Source organism: Eptatretus burgeri, chromosome 6, assembly GCF_056783735.1.
Source record: "Eptatretus burgeri isolate ZD-2024b chromosome 6, Ebu_testis_v1, whole genome shotgun sequence".
Lineage (NCBI taxonomy): Eukaryota > Metazoa > Chordata > Myxini > Myxiniformes > Myxinidae > Eptatretus > Eptatretus burgeri.
Window position 1 is genome coordinate 104273214 of NC_140966.1, and position 17118 is coordinate 104290331.

General features: G+C 40.8%; 1 protein-coding gene across 5 annotated transcripts in view; it reads right to left on the reverse strand.

Moving 5' to 3' along the window:
• Positions 1 to 8971: 8971 nt before the first annotated feature.
• The window catches only part of CRY1 (cryptochrome circadian regulator 1), a 31554-nt gene continuing 23407 nt past the window's right edge, over positions 8972 to 17118 (reverse strand). For 4 of the 5 annotated variants that reach the window (XM_085886518.1, XM_085886516.1, XM_085886519.1 and 1 more), the window contains 8 exons: positions 16587 to 16727; positions 15868 to 16179; positions 14892 to 15043; positions 12376 to 12578; positions 12192 to 12281; positions 11920 to 12003; positions 11639 to 11805; positions 8972 to 10716 (listed from right to left, as the gene is read on the reverse strand). In XM_085886518.1, the coding sequence (XP_085742644.1) occupies positions 10708 to 10716; positions 11639 to 11805; positions 11920 to 12003; positions 12192 to 12281; positions 12376 to 12578; positions 14892 to 15043; positions 15868 to 16179; positions 16587 to 16727 (1158 nt within the window). In that variant the 3' untranslated portion in view covers positions 8972 to 10707. The remainder of the gene's footprint in view (positions 10717 to 11638; positions 11806 to 11919; positions 12004 to 12191; positions 12282 to 12375; positions 12579 to 14891; positions 15044 to 15867; positions 16180 to 16586; positions 16728 to 17118) is intronic. The other variant, XM_085886517.1, reaches the window with a different exon arrangement.

Below are 17118 nucleotides of genomic sequence, written 5' to 3' on the forward strand. Positions count from 1 at the left end.
TCAGCGGATGTTGGCAAGCTCAAGGATGAGGGCAGCTGAGGAGTTTGCAAACAGCCTGGGTGGAGATTTGGGGTGTCTGCGTGCTTTGGGGGATCCTGAAGAGTTGTGGAGTGCCTTCAAGACCACCGTCCTTGATGTTGCCAGTCGTTGTCTTGGAACTCGCTCTAGGGCGAAGAAGAATTTGGTCTATCAAGGGATGCTGGATACCCTTGACCAGAGTCGCAGGGCCAGGCTGAATGGCAGAGCTGAGCTGTTCAGGGAACTGAGGCATAAAACTGTACGTGCGCTAAGGGTGGACAAGGAGGCCTATGTGCGAGGAATCGGTGGGAGGGAGGGGTAGAGCATCAACTGTGGTCAAGTGATTCTCACCTTGCTTTCAGGGGAATTCGCTTTGCGTTCCTCCAAGCCCATCCCTCGGTGTTCTGCAGTTAGAGCAGAGGGTGATGGGCTCTTGACAGAAGAGCCTGAAGTGAATGCCCGCTGGGCCGGATACTTTGAGCGGCTGTACCAGGCTGATCCACCAGCTGTCAAGTTGGATGTCAGGGGTGTTACAATCCCTATTGCTGACCCTCCAATCAACTGTGGTCCACTTTCGTTTGTGGAAACACGGGCTGCAGTGAACCAGCTGAAATTGTGTAAAGCTCCTAGAATGTATGGCATCCATGATGAACTTCTTAAGGCTGGTGGAAATGCTGTACTCTTGTAGTTGCATGCAGTTCTGTGCTCTGCATGGAACACAGGCATCATCACAACTGACTGGACGAGGGGCCTTGTTGTCCCTCTCTGGAAAGGGAAGGGTGATCGCCAAGACTGCAACAACATCGAGGGGTGACGCTGCTGTCAGTGCCGAGCAAGGTCTTTGCTCGGATAATTCTTGATAGGGTTCGCCACCATCTGCTTGAGCACCAGCGTCCAGAGCAGTGAGGCTTTACACCAAAGAGGTCAACGATTGACCGTCTCCTTGCTCTTTGGGTCCTCACCGAATGCAGATGAGAGTTTCGGCCGGGGCTGCTTGCAGCTTTTGTTGATCTCTGTAAAGCGTTTGATTCAGGGAATCGGGATGCCCTCTGGAGGATTATTGGTCTTGTTGGGGTGCCAACAAATCTGATCAATCTGATGTCTGAACAACACTGTGGTACTGAGAGTGCGATGAGATGTGGTGATACCATCTCTGACTTATTTCCAGTTGGTACTGAGGTTCATCAGGGATGTGTACTGGCCCCCACACTTTGCAGCACTCGTATGGACTGGATTCCTGGGACAATGTCGGAGAGATTCAAGCTGCAGTGCATCGTTTGGGAATGTCAAGATTTCTGACCTTGATTTCACAGATTATGCAGTCATCTTTGTGGTGACTTGAGATATCCTTTTAGGGCGTCTCGAGGTGCTGAATGAGGAGTCTGAGCCGCTGGGATTATGGGTTTCCTGGGTTAAAACTCAGTTCCAGTCTTTCAATGACATATTGGATGCTGCTGTCCTGTCTGTACGTGTTTGTGGTGAGGATCTTGAGGTCACGGAGAGATTCACTTACCTTGGCAGTGATATTCCTGTCTCTGCTGGCTGTGAGGCAAAGGTCAATAGACGTCTGGGTCGAGCCTGGGGAGTCATGGATTCACTGGATCATGGGGTGTGGCACTGCCGGCACCTGTGCAGGAGGATGAAAGTCTGAGTCTTCAGGTCCTTGGTGCTTCCATTCTTGCTGTACAGATGCGAGACTTGGACTCTGACTAGCGATCTGAGATGGTAACTTAATTCCTTGGTACCAGGTCAATTCGGAGAGTCATTGGCTATCTCTGGTTGGACTTTGTGTCCAACTCGTGGTTGCTGAGAGAGACTCAAATGAGATTTGTTACCTGCATAGTACGTGAGCGTCAGCTGCGGCTGTATGGACATGTGGCTCATTTTCTTGATGCTGATCCTGCTCAACAGATTCTCTCAGCGAGGGAGTCTCGTGAGTGGAGGAGGCTTGTAGTTGCAGCAGATTTATCAACATCTCAAGGAGATGGGGATGGGCCAGGCATCTGTCTGGAGGATGGCCAGACGGGGGCCTCTGGAGTACCGGCGGAAAGGGGACACAGTGACACGCTGCTCCGGCGCATGCTCCCATACCTCGCCTGACCTGACTTGCAGGGGGGGGCGGTTACCCCTAAAAGGTATTTTCTTTCCTCTCAGAAAACACACACACAATTCTGATGAAATTTGACAACAACCTTCAGCACCCTTGATATACCAGTGTGTTTACACCATGAAGAAAAAGCAAGGGGGAAAAATGGGGTTCGAAGGTGGTACACGGGGCAAGGGTTGCCCCCCAAAATACTGTGTATTTGTTTTCTTCTCCGAATCAAAACACAATTCCGATGAAACTTGCCCACAACCTTTGGTACATCATCACCCATGATGTACCAAAATTTGTTCACGACATGATAAAAATCGGGGCATAGGTGAGTAGGGTGAATATACTGATTCTGGGCCACTTTCCCCGATGTTAATGAATGGGGGATTCTCAGCGATTCATATTTTTTTCCCTAAAAATAAACCCCCTTTTGTCCCAACCTGTTGAAATATCTAAAACATGTAAGTGAATGCAGATTTTAATAGCCTCCCCTTTTAGCCGCTGAGCACTTTTTTCAAATAACCAATGCATATTGTTTAGCTCACTCATTGAACCTATAAAGATTTGTTCATTCTCAAATTCCTTCAATAGGTTAATTTTCTTTGCACAATAATCCCCATCTAAAATATTTAAAAATAAAACATTTGAATCTTTATATTTTTCAAGATACCCCTTTTGTGTCATTATGAAATGATATACTTCTCTCATTGATCTCACCTGACTACCTCCTGAGCCTCAGATTATTTTTTAAATAAGCCACGCCCACTTTTTAAGCCCCACCCACCTTTAATGAGGTCTTTTCATAAGCCACGCCCACTTTTTCTAAGCCCCACCTGCTCTTACATCATTTCCAGTTAATCTCTGACTCACAAAGAATTCACTAGAAAATTCTAGAATGTTATGTTTTTGAAAAATTTCCCAATGAAGGCTTGCCTGAGCTTGCCCAGGGAATTTTCAAAGAATTCTCCATTTTAAAAAAGGAAACCACAGCAACCAGTCTTTGTCTATAAAAGCTTCAAACCCAGACTCCATTTCAAACATTTTTTTACTTTTACTGACAATGGAGTGCTGTGCTGAGCTTGAGTTGAGTGGGATGACTTTGGGGTTCCTTGAAGATTGACTACTTGAATGGAACTAAACCTTCAAGTTGATGAACTGGATTCAAACCTCTTATCTATTCAGGTAAGATTTTATTTTCCTATTTACAGAGTTTGATTTAAGCATATAATCATTTAATAATGAAATCACTTAATTAATACATTATTATTTTCTCTCACAGGAAATTGTATCTGAAATACAAAATGAAAATACTGCTTTTGCCACAACTTGGGACGAAATTGTTGGTTTGGTTGAGGACCTTATGAGCGACCAAGACCCACAAAACGAGCTCGTCCTTGATGACCCAACCAAAGAGTTATACCTTGGAGACCAGCAAAATCCTGAAATTTTTTTTACATCCTTGACATATTTCTCAGTAAGGGACATTTTCACAAAAGCAGGTCAGGTAACGGTAAAGACTGTCCGAGAATTTTTATCAAGCACATATTGCCCAGTCAGTGCAGAGGCCTTATGGTGATCCTGCGTTGCTGACATCATTTGAACATTTTTCTCGGCCTTATAAGGGGTTCAAGCACAATTTCGAGAATATCAAAGAAAGTTGATTTTTGAGTTTGTTCTTTACCGTTACCTGACCCGCTTTTGTGAAAATGTCCCGTATCTTTAACAAATGAACAGATTGATTCAAACTTGTCTTTTGTGTCTTGAAATATTGTATTTATTAAGTGAAAAAAGTTGAAGAATAAAATGGTTTTAAGCACAGATTCACCTATAAATTAAACAAAATTTTCATCAAGAAAATTTTAGTTTAAGCAAAGTTTTATTATATAAATATGGTGAATACAATGTACTGCGATGTTTGTAATCACGAATATAAATATCATAAAAAACACCTTCAAACCAACAAACACACATTTAATCTATTTTATCAAATATCTCCTCTTGAGTTGAAAACAAAACATTGTGATATCTGCTCAAAGGATATTTTGAAGAGTAGTTACAAGAAGCACCTTCAATCACAAAAACACAAGAAGAATGAGTTTAAAGTAAAGGGAGACTATTATATTGAAAACACTGATGGAGCTTTTAAGAATCATATTAAAGTAAGGATTTTTCAATTTGGAGAACCCGGTCCATCATCAATAGCTGAATCAATTGAAATAGGGAAACCTGATGTTGAAAAAGCTATTAAAAAGACATTAAAAGAAATGAAAACTTTAAAGTTTTATATGGGAGTGAAAATGAATAGGAAAAGACAAGATGAAGAACAAACTCCTTAAATGAGAACAGATCTTCATTTTACAACATTATTTAAACATTTTCTGAATAGTGGGGTTTATGAAGAACTATCAAGACAAGAGGAGGATGTTGATAATATAGTGGTAGGAAGTGGATTTCACATTTTAAAAATCATCTTTTTAGATATACACATTCAAAAATCAAACCCTCTTAAAGCTTCTTATATTGAATTACCAAAAGAAACAAAAGTAAAGAAGGCAGTTGTTAATATTAAGAACAATGATAATAAATGTTTTCTCTGGTCTGTTCTTGCTCACTTACAACCACCAAATTGTCATTCAGAAAGAGTAAAACAATATATGAAATATGAGAATACCTTGGACATAAAGATTTTAAATTCCCAATGCCACTAACAGATATTCCTAAATTTGAGAAAAAGAATAATCTTTATATTAATGTATATGGATTAACGGATACAAACAAAGTTCAAATATTAAAAATTTCAAACAACTATAAAAATGAAGAAACACATTGATTTTTTTATATTTTAGTGTTGGAAAGAATTCACATTATACATACATCAATAATTTATCAAGATTAATCTCTTCTCAGGTATTCAGAACAGCAAACAAAATATATCCTTGTAAACGATGTCTTAATTCATTTCATACAAAAGAACGATAAGAACAACATTCAAAATATTCTAGTTATCATAAATCAGCTGTAATTACAATGCCTAAACCTTGTGAAAAGATTTATTTTGAAGATTATAATAAATCTATCATGCACCCATTTGAGATATACGCTGATTTTGAATGTATCCTTAAAAAGATAAATACTGCTTCTCCTAATCCAAAAGAATCATATACAAATAAATATCAAAAACATATTCCTTGTGGTTTCTGTTATTATATCAAATCATCTGTTGGAGAAAAGTATAATAAACTTGAACATTATAGTGGAAAAAAGCTTCACAAGAGTTTGTAAAACGATTAGAAAAGGATTGTATAAGACTAACTAAATTAATGAAAGAAACAAATGAACTGATGAAATTAACCGAAGAAGAAAAATTAGAATTTAGAAAGAACAATATCTGCCATATTTGTGAGGAGGAAATTGCGGGAGAGGTCAAAGTTAGGGATCATTGTCATCTTACTGGTAAATATAAAGGTCCCGCTCATTCCTGTTGTAATCTTAATCATAAATTTCCTTCTTTTATTCCAGTCTTTCTTCACAACAGCGCCAACTATGATACACATCCATTTATAAATGAACTTTCAAAAACACCAGGGAATATTTCTGCCATAACAAACACAAGTCAAAAGTATATTTCATTTACAAAAATGATATTCACAAAACGTTGAACTCGTATTAGGCTTCTAGATTCTTACAAGTTAATGGGAACACCACTAGCCTACCTTGCATCAAATCTCAGCTCCAGGGGCTCTTTTCCAAATCTTAATTCATTCTTTCCAAAAGATGAAATTCTAATTATAAAGAAAATTCGAACAATGAATGAAATTCTAACTGAAGAGGAAATTCTGCTTTAAGACGAAATTCTGATGAAAGAGGGAATTCTAATTTGAGAGGAAATTCAAACAAGGAATGAAATTCAAAGTAAAGAGAAAATTCTTACAAGTAAGGGAATTTATCCTTATGATTATATGGATTCATTTATGAGATTTAAAGAAACACAACTTCCTTCAAACGAAAGTTTCTAGAATAACCTTTATAAAGAAGAGATAAGTGATAAGGAATATAAACACGCACAAGAAATATGGAAAATATTGAAGATAAAGAACCTTGGAGAATATCATGATTTGTATCTAAAAACAGATGTTTTATTGTTAGCTGATGTGTTTGAAGCTTTTAGATCACTCTGTCATAATGAAAATTTTTTATGGATTAGATCCTGCCCACTATTTCACAGCTCTTGGTTTAGCTTGGAGTGCAATGTTGAAAATGACAAAACAAGATATAGATTTAATCAGTGATGTAGATATGCTTTTGATGAGTGAGAAGTCTAAGAGAGGTGGAATATCACAAGTATGTTCAAAAAGATATGCTAAAGCAAATATTCAATATCTTCCAAATTATGATAGTGAAAAAGATAGTAATTATTTGATGTATTTTGATGCTAATAATTTGTATGGATGGGCAATGTCTCACTCTCTGCCTTATGGTAAATTAGAGTGGGTGGAAGAAAAGGATTATGAAAAGGCTTTGATGAAAATTGTTATTTCTTCTCAAGAGGAATTGAATGAGGAAGAAGAAGGTTATTATTTTGAAGTTGATTTGAGGTACCCGAGTGATATTCATAATGAGCATAAAGACCTTCCTTTTGCATGTGAGAAAGAAACCCCAAAGAAAGAATGGTTAAGTGATTATCATAAAAGTTTTGATATTAAAGGTAAATCAACAGAAAAGTTATTAACAACATTCTATGATAAAGAGGGATATGTTTTGCATCAGAGAAGCTTGAAACAGTTTTTGGGAGAAGGATTGAGAGTAGCTTAAATTCATAGAGTTTTAAAATGTAAACAAAGTTCTTGGATGACAAAGTATATTACATTCAAAACAGATATGAGAACAAATACAAAAGTAAAATTTGAAGGGGAATTCCATAAATTGATGAATAATGCTGTCTTTGGAAAGACAATGGAGAATGTTAGAAACAAGCAAAACATTAGATTTGCAACATCTTGGAAAGAAGCTTCCAGATTGATAAATAAACCAAGATTTGCGAGAGAAGAGGTTTTTTCAGAGAACTTTTCTGCTATTCATATGGAAAGGGAAAGTATTGTAATCAATAAACCAATTTATATTGGAACAGCAGTTCTTGATTTATCAAAGATATTGATGTATGATTATTTGTATAATGACTGAAAGAAAGAGTATGGTGAAAATGTTTCATTGTTGTATATGGACACTGATAGTTTTATTCGAGATATAAAAACTGATGATGTTTATAAAGATATGAAGAAAAATTATTGTGCAAAGAAAATTAAACTATTGAAGGAATTTGAGAATGAACAAATCTTTATAGGTTCAGTGAGTGAGCTAAACAATATGCATTGGTTATTTGAAAAAAAGTGCTCTGCGGCTAAAAGGGGAGGCTATTAAAATCTGCATTCACTTACATGTTTTAGATATTTCAACAGCAGAGAATTCAACAGGTTGGGATAAAAAGGGGGTTTATTTTTAGGGAAAAAAATATGAATCGCTGAGAATCCCCCATTCATTAACATGGGGGAAAGTGAGCCAGAATCAGTATATTCACCCTACTTAGGTGGACTGTGGCGGGGTTGCCCCCCAAATAGGTATTTGCTTTCTTCGAGAAACTACACACAATTTTTGATGAAACTTCACCACAACCTTCATCACCCATGATGTACCAAAATTTGTTCACATCATTCAAAAAAACAAACAAAAAAAAAATCCATCGATATTTACTTTCTCTTCCTTTACATCTTTTGTGGGTCATCCATGCCTCCCAGTGGTTCCCTGGTTTTCTTGTCCAGCCACTACCAGGTGAGCACCCAGGGATATTGCCACGCTTTATGGTTCCTGGAGGGAGACATTACGTGTTTAGTTTTGTTGTCCGCGATGTTCAGCTTTTAAAAGAACAATTTTTATCCAGTATTTAATTATTAGTTATTTCAATTTTCATTCTTTCCGGATTAATTTTTTTTTCCCAATTGAAATGAAGCACTTGCACAGAATTGCAGCACCACGGACAATTGTTGGAGAGGATTGAGTGCATTGCTCCTCATCGTAGGTTAATCGGGTCATCTGACACGAGATGCATCAGCTTCCAACATGATTCCTTTGAAGGTCTGTATTGCCATACAAATTTGATATAGTCATACTCCACAGGATTGCATCTATCCTCGAAGATTCTCAATGCACATCGGCGAACTTCCCTTTTCCGATCCTCTTAAGCTAATTCAAGCACTCGGAGCACATCCATATTCCCGATCTCATGTAAACCATCAATTGTAAGCCATGCATGCAATGCTTGCTTCAAGGGCCCTTAAAAAACACTCTTGAACATGCCCTCACTGACATGCAAGTTCTTTTTAAATGCTTGTGATTAGGTTTTGATCTCGCATTAATCAGTCAATCACACTTCGGCGATTGGTGACTAATTTTGAATGGGAGATCATCGCATGATTAGCGATTCCACACACATCGAACTCTTAAACGCCTTTTGTAAATTCGGTCCGTCGTGTTTCGTTTTGTGCCCCACCTTTTAGAAAAACAATGAAAAAAATGTTTCCTTTCATTATGAAGCATAATTTGAAGTATTACCAATTGGCTAATATGAGTTGGCTGTACCAGAAACCATCAGCGATCTCCGATCGCAGCCCACTCGTTGAAATCTGAATTTAGTTTCCCTTTTAGACTGCCTCTCACAATGTTTCAAGTGCTGTTCCACATCACTCATCTGCGTCAAAGATTCAGACAAATTTGAGTCACAACTGAAAAGTTTATTTGCAGCCTCTCAAAGTCTGAACAGGGAAAATATATACTGTACGTATATACATCTCATTTAAATAAAAATGTACTCACAAGTCTGTCGTCAGCAAAAATCGAACTGCGATGATTGCGCAGCAGGTAAAAAGTATACAGGACAAACAAAAACAACTTTACAAAGCACATCAACTGAATGAAAACCTTGCAGTACGTACATTTTACATCATGTACGTACAAAAAGTGCTTTTTACTAACACCTACAATAAACTGCAGTTTTTCAGCAAATATTGAAAATTTCTGGGGGGTTGGGGAAGGGAGGGCGAGAGGTGTTATTCTGAGAGTGTGAGAATGTATAAAACTGTAAAATTCAACGACAGGACAGTCATCACTTGGACTTTTCTCAAATACACGATAATTGAGTGAATCATTTAATCAACGCTCAATTCATTTTTTTGTTTGTTTTTTTTTAAATAAAAAGTACCAATGAACAAACATTAAATTTTTTCAAAGATACAGTTCATTAATTTACACAATCATTGATAAGTGCAATAATATCGAGGATTACATTTTCCACAAATCAACAACATTTATGTGTACAACGTATGAACGGTAACCAAACTTGGAAAAACGTCTTTGAACTAAGGGGTCATTTACACTCAAATAAACTTTAAAAAAGATGGCAGAACGTTTTGTACATTTCTCTTCTGCCCCACAACCCAGCATCAGTAAATTTGCACATGTCCCAGAAATCTGTACAAACCATTGTAGACAAGTACAGGGTACTATAATCAGGTAAATGAAGACCTCAAACTGATCAATCTCCTCTTAGTATCAACCTTAAGGATTCCAAACTTCATTGAAGACCTCAAAGTTGGCAATCGCCTCATTTTAATAACCTCAAGGTTCTTCAGTTTAAGTAACGAACTCAAATCGATCAATCTCCTATTTTCATAATCTCAATAAGAGGACAATTCACACTAAATTGACTTAAAGTTCAGAACATATTTTCATGGGATTCAATATTGCCGTTTGTTCTGTGTGTTAGAACATGGAATCACTGAGGGATGGCTGTCTCTCTGATGCAGTGACCTTTTGAGAGATTAGGGCACCAATTTAGAATTAGGCCAAGGTACCGATGTGCAATGGCCCACTCTTTTCAAAGGCACTGTGGGATCCATAACATCCACCAGCAAATGCGATGACTGCCTTAAGGTCCCTGTGAAGGAAGAGTCTGCAGGAATCATGATAAAAATCGAAGGAAGTCTTGCCGAAACGGCGAATCATCGTCTTCAAGCAGAAATCACGAAGTGATGTCATTGCATTCATGTGATCACCATTCCCTCAATTTCATGACCCAGCAACAACTGAATATCCGTGTCAGAACAAATACAATTAATGGACGGTACAATGAACGATGTGACAAGGTTGTCAAGATGCAAAGGAAGTTCTGTGTATCGTGCTTCTTGGAAGCAGAACTGCTGCTACCGACAGTCAAGTTCAGGCACCAAACTCAACTATACCAACTAAGAAAAACACAATTTACAAAATTAATGAACCACATCAATATTTACATTTTATTTGTGATGCACATAAACAGAGTGCTTTGAAAAAGAGTCCACAGTTCTGCCTGTGCACAGTTACGACGGAGTACGAGCTTCAGCAAAGCACGACTTTCTGGTGGAAAAAGCACACCGAGAAAGGATATGGTACAAAATCTCTGATGTGAACAATAGTTTGAAGGGCCAACAAAGGGAGCACATGGGACCGAATGACGCTTGCCTTCTGGACACCTTGATGCTCCAATACGCCAAAAGTGTGGTTCTTCAGTTGTCCTGCAATCACGTGCAGCACATCAGGAGGATGGAATGGTTACGGACATCTCGACCTCGGATGTGTTCCGAAGCGCCGATCTGCACTCATACGGCCGACTAATTTATACTTCAGATCAACGGAAGGTAATCAAATTGTATACCACACCAAAAACGTTTTGTTGGATCTGTTCTGATCAGACGTGAAAAATGAATCACACATGTGCGAGAGCGCACCCGCTTGCTCATGATAGACTATGTGACTTAACACAAGCCAACTTGTGTAATAATCAGTTGCACTAACTGGAATTTGCCCATTTATACCAACTGGGGCGCCCGTTGGTCCATTTGACCAAATTTTCATTGGTCTTCACGGCCTTGTAGCATAGCTGCCTGCCGTACTGCTTGAGCATTATCTTGCCTTTTCACTAAGCCCAGATGTGCTTGGCCAAGAGCAGGCATTATACGTTCGTTATTACTAATGCGAAATGATACTACTATTATTAGAAGTATTAATTAATGCATGCTTTGTTAGAATATTATCATTCTTTTTGTTTTATATTTTGTAATCAGAATCCCATGTCATGGAAGGACCCATTAAGCTGCTCTATACACCTTAACATGGCATGCGTTCAAAAACATGGGAATTCTTTTGGGTTCTTTGTCGTTAATTACCCTAATCAACTCAGGAGATCATGATGATCATTGTAATGCATCACATTCCACATCAGAAAGCTCCAGTAGAACTCCACAAAAAACATGACACACACACACACACACACACACACACACACACACACACACACACACACACACACACACACACACACACACACACACACACACACACACACACACACACACACACACACACACACACACACACCAAAAAACTGTGGAAGAAAGATATATTTTCATTTTTAGGGTGGTATTAGACCCCACTTACAACGGCACTTCTGTCAGATGCATGTTTGGTGATCTTGTTGTGGGGAAAGGCTGTGTCTTCACCGAAGGGGCTTGTCCAGTCTCGCTTAAGTGTAGAGACATCAACAACGGTTATGACACTACCCTGTGGCTTGCTCGCTGGTGGTGAAGGTGAGAAGAGAACGGCTGCTGTTGAGGATCAACATGTGGGCCAAATTTAAATTCAATACATCTAAAGGGAAAGGCAGCCGCTATGGGAGTACGTACGGCATGTAACATGCAAGAGTGAAATCATTTTGATACCTTCCTGTTGCTGCCCTCCCATGTTGCTGACCGATTTGGTTTCCTGTCTTCGAGTCAATCCACCGGCCTCCTTGGCTGCAATACCTGTGTGCCGACACACCATGAAGAACATGAACTCATCAGATTTGATTATCATCCATTAACCGATTGAAAAACCATGCTGTAGCATATCGAGCACCTGTGTTGATAGGAAATATATGACAACCCCATTGACTAGACTTTATAAAGTAATTGTGGAACATTTGAAGCACTGGCAAAAGTGTAATGCTCACCACGATTGGCATTTCCTCGGAAGGTACAGGCTGCCGTGTTGTAGCTTGAAAAGCCAACATTTCCAGTGGATGGGACAGATGCCAGGAGACCTACAGAGAAAGGACAAATTAATGCAGAAAATGCAAAAACAGATGTGTTCATGGTACATATTGAACAGGATGAGAGACAGAAGTAGACACTCACATAGGCCACGGTAACGCGACAGATGCTGGTAGATCTGCTTCATGCGTTCGATGTTGAGTCGGCTGGCCTCCGCATGGTTCAACATGGGCTTCGGGTAATCTACTCCAACGACACAGCGGGCGGCCTTTTGCACGGCCTCGGGTGCATTCCATGGGTCATAGATGTACTTGGCTGGGAAACCACGCAGCAGTGGGATGTAGCGACTGAAGGTTGGTGTACGAGTGATGGTCGAGGCGAGATAAAAAAAACAACAAAAAATGGGATTTTATCACATTTGTTTGAGGAAAATGGCAAAAGGAACAATGAATGCATATCAAAGAAAAGTAGTAAATTTACAGAGTGAAATCAAAACATCACAAGAGACCAAAAGTATAAAAATAACCCTAAAATTTATACACTGCCTGAAATTGGTGAATTTTCATTTAGCTGAAAACTACAGAGGCCACTCTTCAGTCATGGCACCCATTAATTAATTTCTTTAATCGACAATGTCGAGGCTCATATGAGAGCTAACACACAGAACGTATAACAAGGGGAGCAGGAGACAAGAGGGACGGGAGAGGGAAGCACAAAACAGTGGGGAACAGACACATGAGGAGATCTGTGGAAGGGAAAGGGATGGGTCGAGGTACATGGGGGGGAAACAAGATGGACACTACAGGGACTTTCAGGAAGGAAAACAGGGAATATGAAGGAGGTGGGTTTGGGTTGGATTAATGGGGGAAGAAAAGATTGAGGATTTGGATGGGAGAAGATAAGAGATGGTGATGAACGGCTGTTGTGAAGACCTGGAGGGAAGAATGGGATTGAAGAGAGTGTGGGAGTTTGTTCCAAAGGTGGGGAAAAAGAGGAATGAAAGAGTGAAGGTGAGCAGCGGTTCTTGATTTGATTTTGGTAGTTTTACCAGAAAGGGGGTTGTTGGCGGACCTTCAGCGCTCTGCGGAAATATGGGCGGGACAGATAGATAGAGTGAAGGGGGGGGGCGAGGCCAGAGAGGAGATGGTGGAAGACAGAAAGACCACCGACCTGCCTGCAGTGAGAGAGTGAAAGATCCAAAGACTCAGCCTCATCTTAAGAGATACCAATGATCTTAAATGTCTTGGTTTCCACAGCGTGAAGCCGAGAAAGGTGAGAGGACGAGCACCAGCCCATAGGGGAGAGGGCAGGACTCCATCAGGCTGCGGATGAGCTTTGTACGTGGTCAGGAGCTCATGGTCAGGAGTTCAGGTGTGCTGAGGAAGGACTTTGCATGATGGAGGATGTCCAATCAGCAACTGGCTTTGGAGGCCAGCTTAGAGATGTGGCTTTCCCAGGAAAGATCATGGCAGATAGTAAGGCCAAAAAGTTTTAACGAAAGGATTTCTTCCAGAGGATTGTTGAGAAAGTAGATGGTCCTTTCAGAGAGACATAGTGAAAGTGTGAGATTTGTCAGGACTGAAAGACATGTTCCACATGTTGGACCAGTTTGTGATTTTATCCCGATCTGCAGTGAGCGAAGAGGCTGCTGCTTACCGATCTGAGGGATGACAGATGGTACAGCAGAGGGTGGAGTCATCAGCAAAGAGACAAAGAGGATTTGCCATAGTTTCATTCCTTAACAACAAATTTTGTAAAGACGTACATAAGTGATGCTGTATAAATTAAATGCATAGTTCCACATGTCACCATGTGTATATTTTGTATAGTTAGGCTGACAGGATGGCCTCGAGGTATGTGCACTCCCCTCTCAGCTGTCAAACCTAGGTTAGAATCTTGGCCTAGCTATAAACTGCCATCCCGGTGTTTTGCAAGCCAAGTGAGGCCTCATTGAGTGCCTCTGATGGATGTGAAGCCAGGTGTGATGTCTGCCAGAATTAGCTAGTGGACGTTAAAGATCCCATGGGGATGTCTTTCGTGAAGAGTAGGCGAGTTATCACTGGCACCACTGACCCGCCATCCCAGTGCGCCGACCTGCCATCCAACCATCCCAGAGCACCGACCTGCCATCCCACCATCCCAGGGCGCCGACCCACCATCTCAGGGCACCGACCTGCCATCCCACCATCCCAGGGCACCGACCTGCCATCCCACCATCCCAGGGCGCAGACCCACCATCCCAGGGCGCCGACCCGCCATCTCACCAATCCAGGGTGCCGACCCTCCATTCCAGAGCACCGACCCTCCATCTCAGGGCACTTTTTTTTTTAAACAATTCTCATGTGTGATTGTAATCAAGTGATTGACTGCGAGACATTTTTGTGATGACAACTAGTTCAAGTCATGCTACCTGACACACATTGACTATCTTCATGTGAATGTCAAAACCTTTCTATGGATCAAGTGTTTTGGGAATTAATACGGGCTAGTTACGTTGCATTATCTGTGTGAACAACACTTTTAAGAATCTATCTGCCAACAACAGCACATGTTCGCCGATTCGCACACCATCCACCATTTGTTGTTATTCTTCCAACATTATTCTGTTCCCTCACCAACATTGGTCCACCCTATAAAAACGAATGGCTGTGTGGTCTCACCGTATATAGTCTCCATTGGGATCTGTGCGTCGGCCAAATCCTACAGGACAGTAACAATGGAAAAACTGTTGGAAGAAAGATGAGCAGGATAGCCACATCCAGCTGCCTGCATTCACACTCCAGTCGGCATCAAGCAGGAACTCATCAAACACCTGAAGCACAGCAGGAGGCCCAATGAAACGGGGTCCCACCAATATGCAAACTGTGATGCATGGTTTTACGTTTGAATACGTGACGATACCATTTAACATTGGTGGTGACTTTCCAGGACATTCGTGCACAACCATCTGTGGACATTGCGCGGACGCACAAATTCGTCTTCCAAATGGTGAAAACGTTAATTTTTGTATGATTTTTTAAATTTTAAATGGTCTGTGTTATGGTCAAGACGTTTATTTAACCTTCCTGTCCTGTTAAAAACGTGACCAGAAATAAACAAACAGAAAAGGGGGTACGTGAGGACACCAGGTGTTTTTCTCCAACACTACCAGGTTCCTCTATAATTAGGAGCTTATAAAGTGTAATTACATTGCATTGGCAAGCTATATTTGGCTGCAAGTTGAAACCGCAGTCACTGTGGTAATCCTTCCTTCCCTCAAACCTAACCGCCCACACCATCCACCCCTCTCCCCCCACACACCTGTATTATTAAGTCAGGCATGTGATCGAGAGGTGGATTGTTTTTGCACTAGTGGCGAAGAGCAGGTATGACACTCGGATCTACTTTGTTCAGGGATTAGACATCAAAGTTGTGTGTTGTAGCGAGCGGAACTCTCACCAATGTACGTCTACTTGGACGAATACCTATTGTAGAAATGACCACCAGTTTACCTCCATTGTAAATGGCTTGCGTGATGAGGAATTATTTTGTTTCTTTTAAAAAAAAGATTGTAACCAAATTAATTAATGAACAAGAAAAAAAAAAATTCACAACACCATATAACTCACTTGCCTGACTTCCTCGATCCCTGCTTACCTTCATTCCTTCCTCCCAGGAGATCCACAGGTCCCCACGCGTTAGGAAGCATGCCACGGCATGTCGTGCCAGGTGGTGGATCCATCCTTCCTGCTTGAGCTGAGTCATAATAGCGTCTATCCAGGGGTAACCCGTCCGACCTTCGGCCCACTTGGCCAGAGCCTCGGGGTTGCGATCCCAGGGCATCTGCACGCAGATGGGGTTTCCCACCATACGGTCAAATTTGGGGTTGTTGGTCGCTGCCGTGTAGAAGAACTCACGCCACAAGAGCTGTCCATAGAGGGACAGTGGTGGAGAGCTGTTCTTTTTCACCTGCAGAGATCAGACATGACATGCCACCATGACTAAATCAGTACAGCTTAATTACCAAGATAGTGGAAATCATTGTGACTATCAAGCATTTAGGAGATGACAACTAAATCAGGAGTACCATTTTCACTACACAACGTAATGAAAAGTCCTTAAATTTTCACCAAACTTTTACTCAAACCAGACAAGCAAGTTTTGCATTATCCACTGCGCAGCTGCTTACAACCTCAACTCGAACTATGTATAATGAACATGTTGTGTGCGTTGATGAATGGAAATATACGCATAATCCCTTAAACGAATGGCAATGAAAATTGTGTACTTTGAAAAGTCCAACTGCCTCGAAAACCTGTTGCCTTGCCCTCTGACCCGATGAAAGTTCCATGGGTGGTTGCTTGCACATACTGTACCTTCTTGTAGAGTTCAGTGAGCTTGTAGTAAAACAGGCGGCACGACAAGCATCCGAACCGCAAGTATGGACTCAAACCGGTTGGGCTGGCCAGCAGCGAGTTGGCATTCATGCGGGGACGTTCAAAATTGGCCACCCAGGCCTGTGTGTGGTGCAATGGAGAGACACGCTAAGTGTTCGTATCAATGTCGCCGAAAAAAAACCAGAAAAACAATGTACTTGTAAAAAAGAAAAATTTGGCTAAACATTCAGCTTAAGAATTAATCTGACACAATGAAAGAAACAATTCATTTTTAAAGATTACGTGAAAGCTGGATTTTTGTTCGACCAAAATATATGCCATTACGATCATGTTGGAGGACCTTCCTGGCTGACACAGCTACGTTGGACCAACTTTGGGTTTGGGTTGGCGTCGTCACAATTGGTTACACCCACATTGCCAACGTTGGTTCAACATTGGCTCAGTTGCTCTTGCAGATATTGATGATGGTTGGCCAACGTCAGGTGTTAGTCCACCACTAACGGGCCAATGT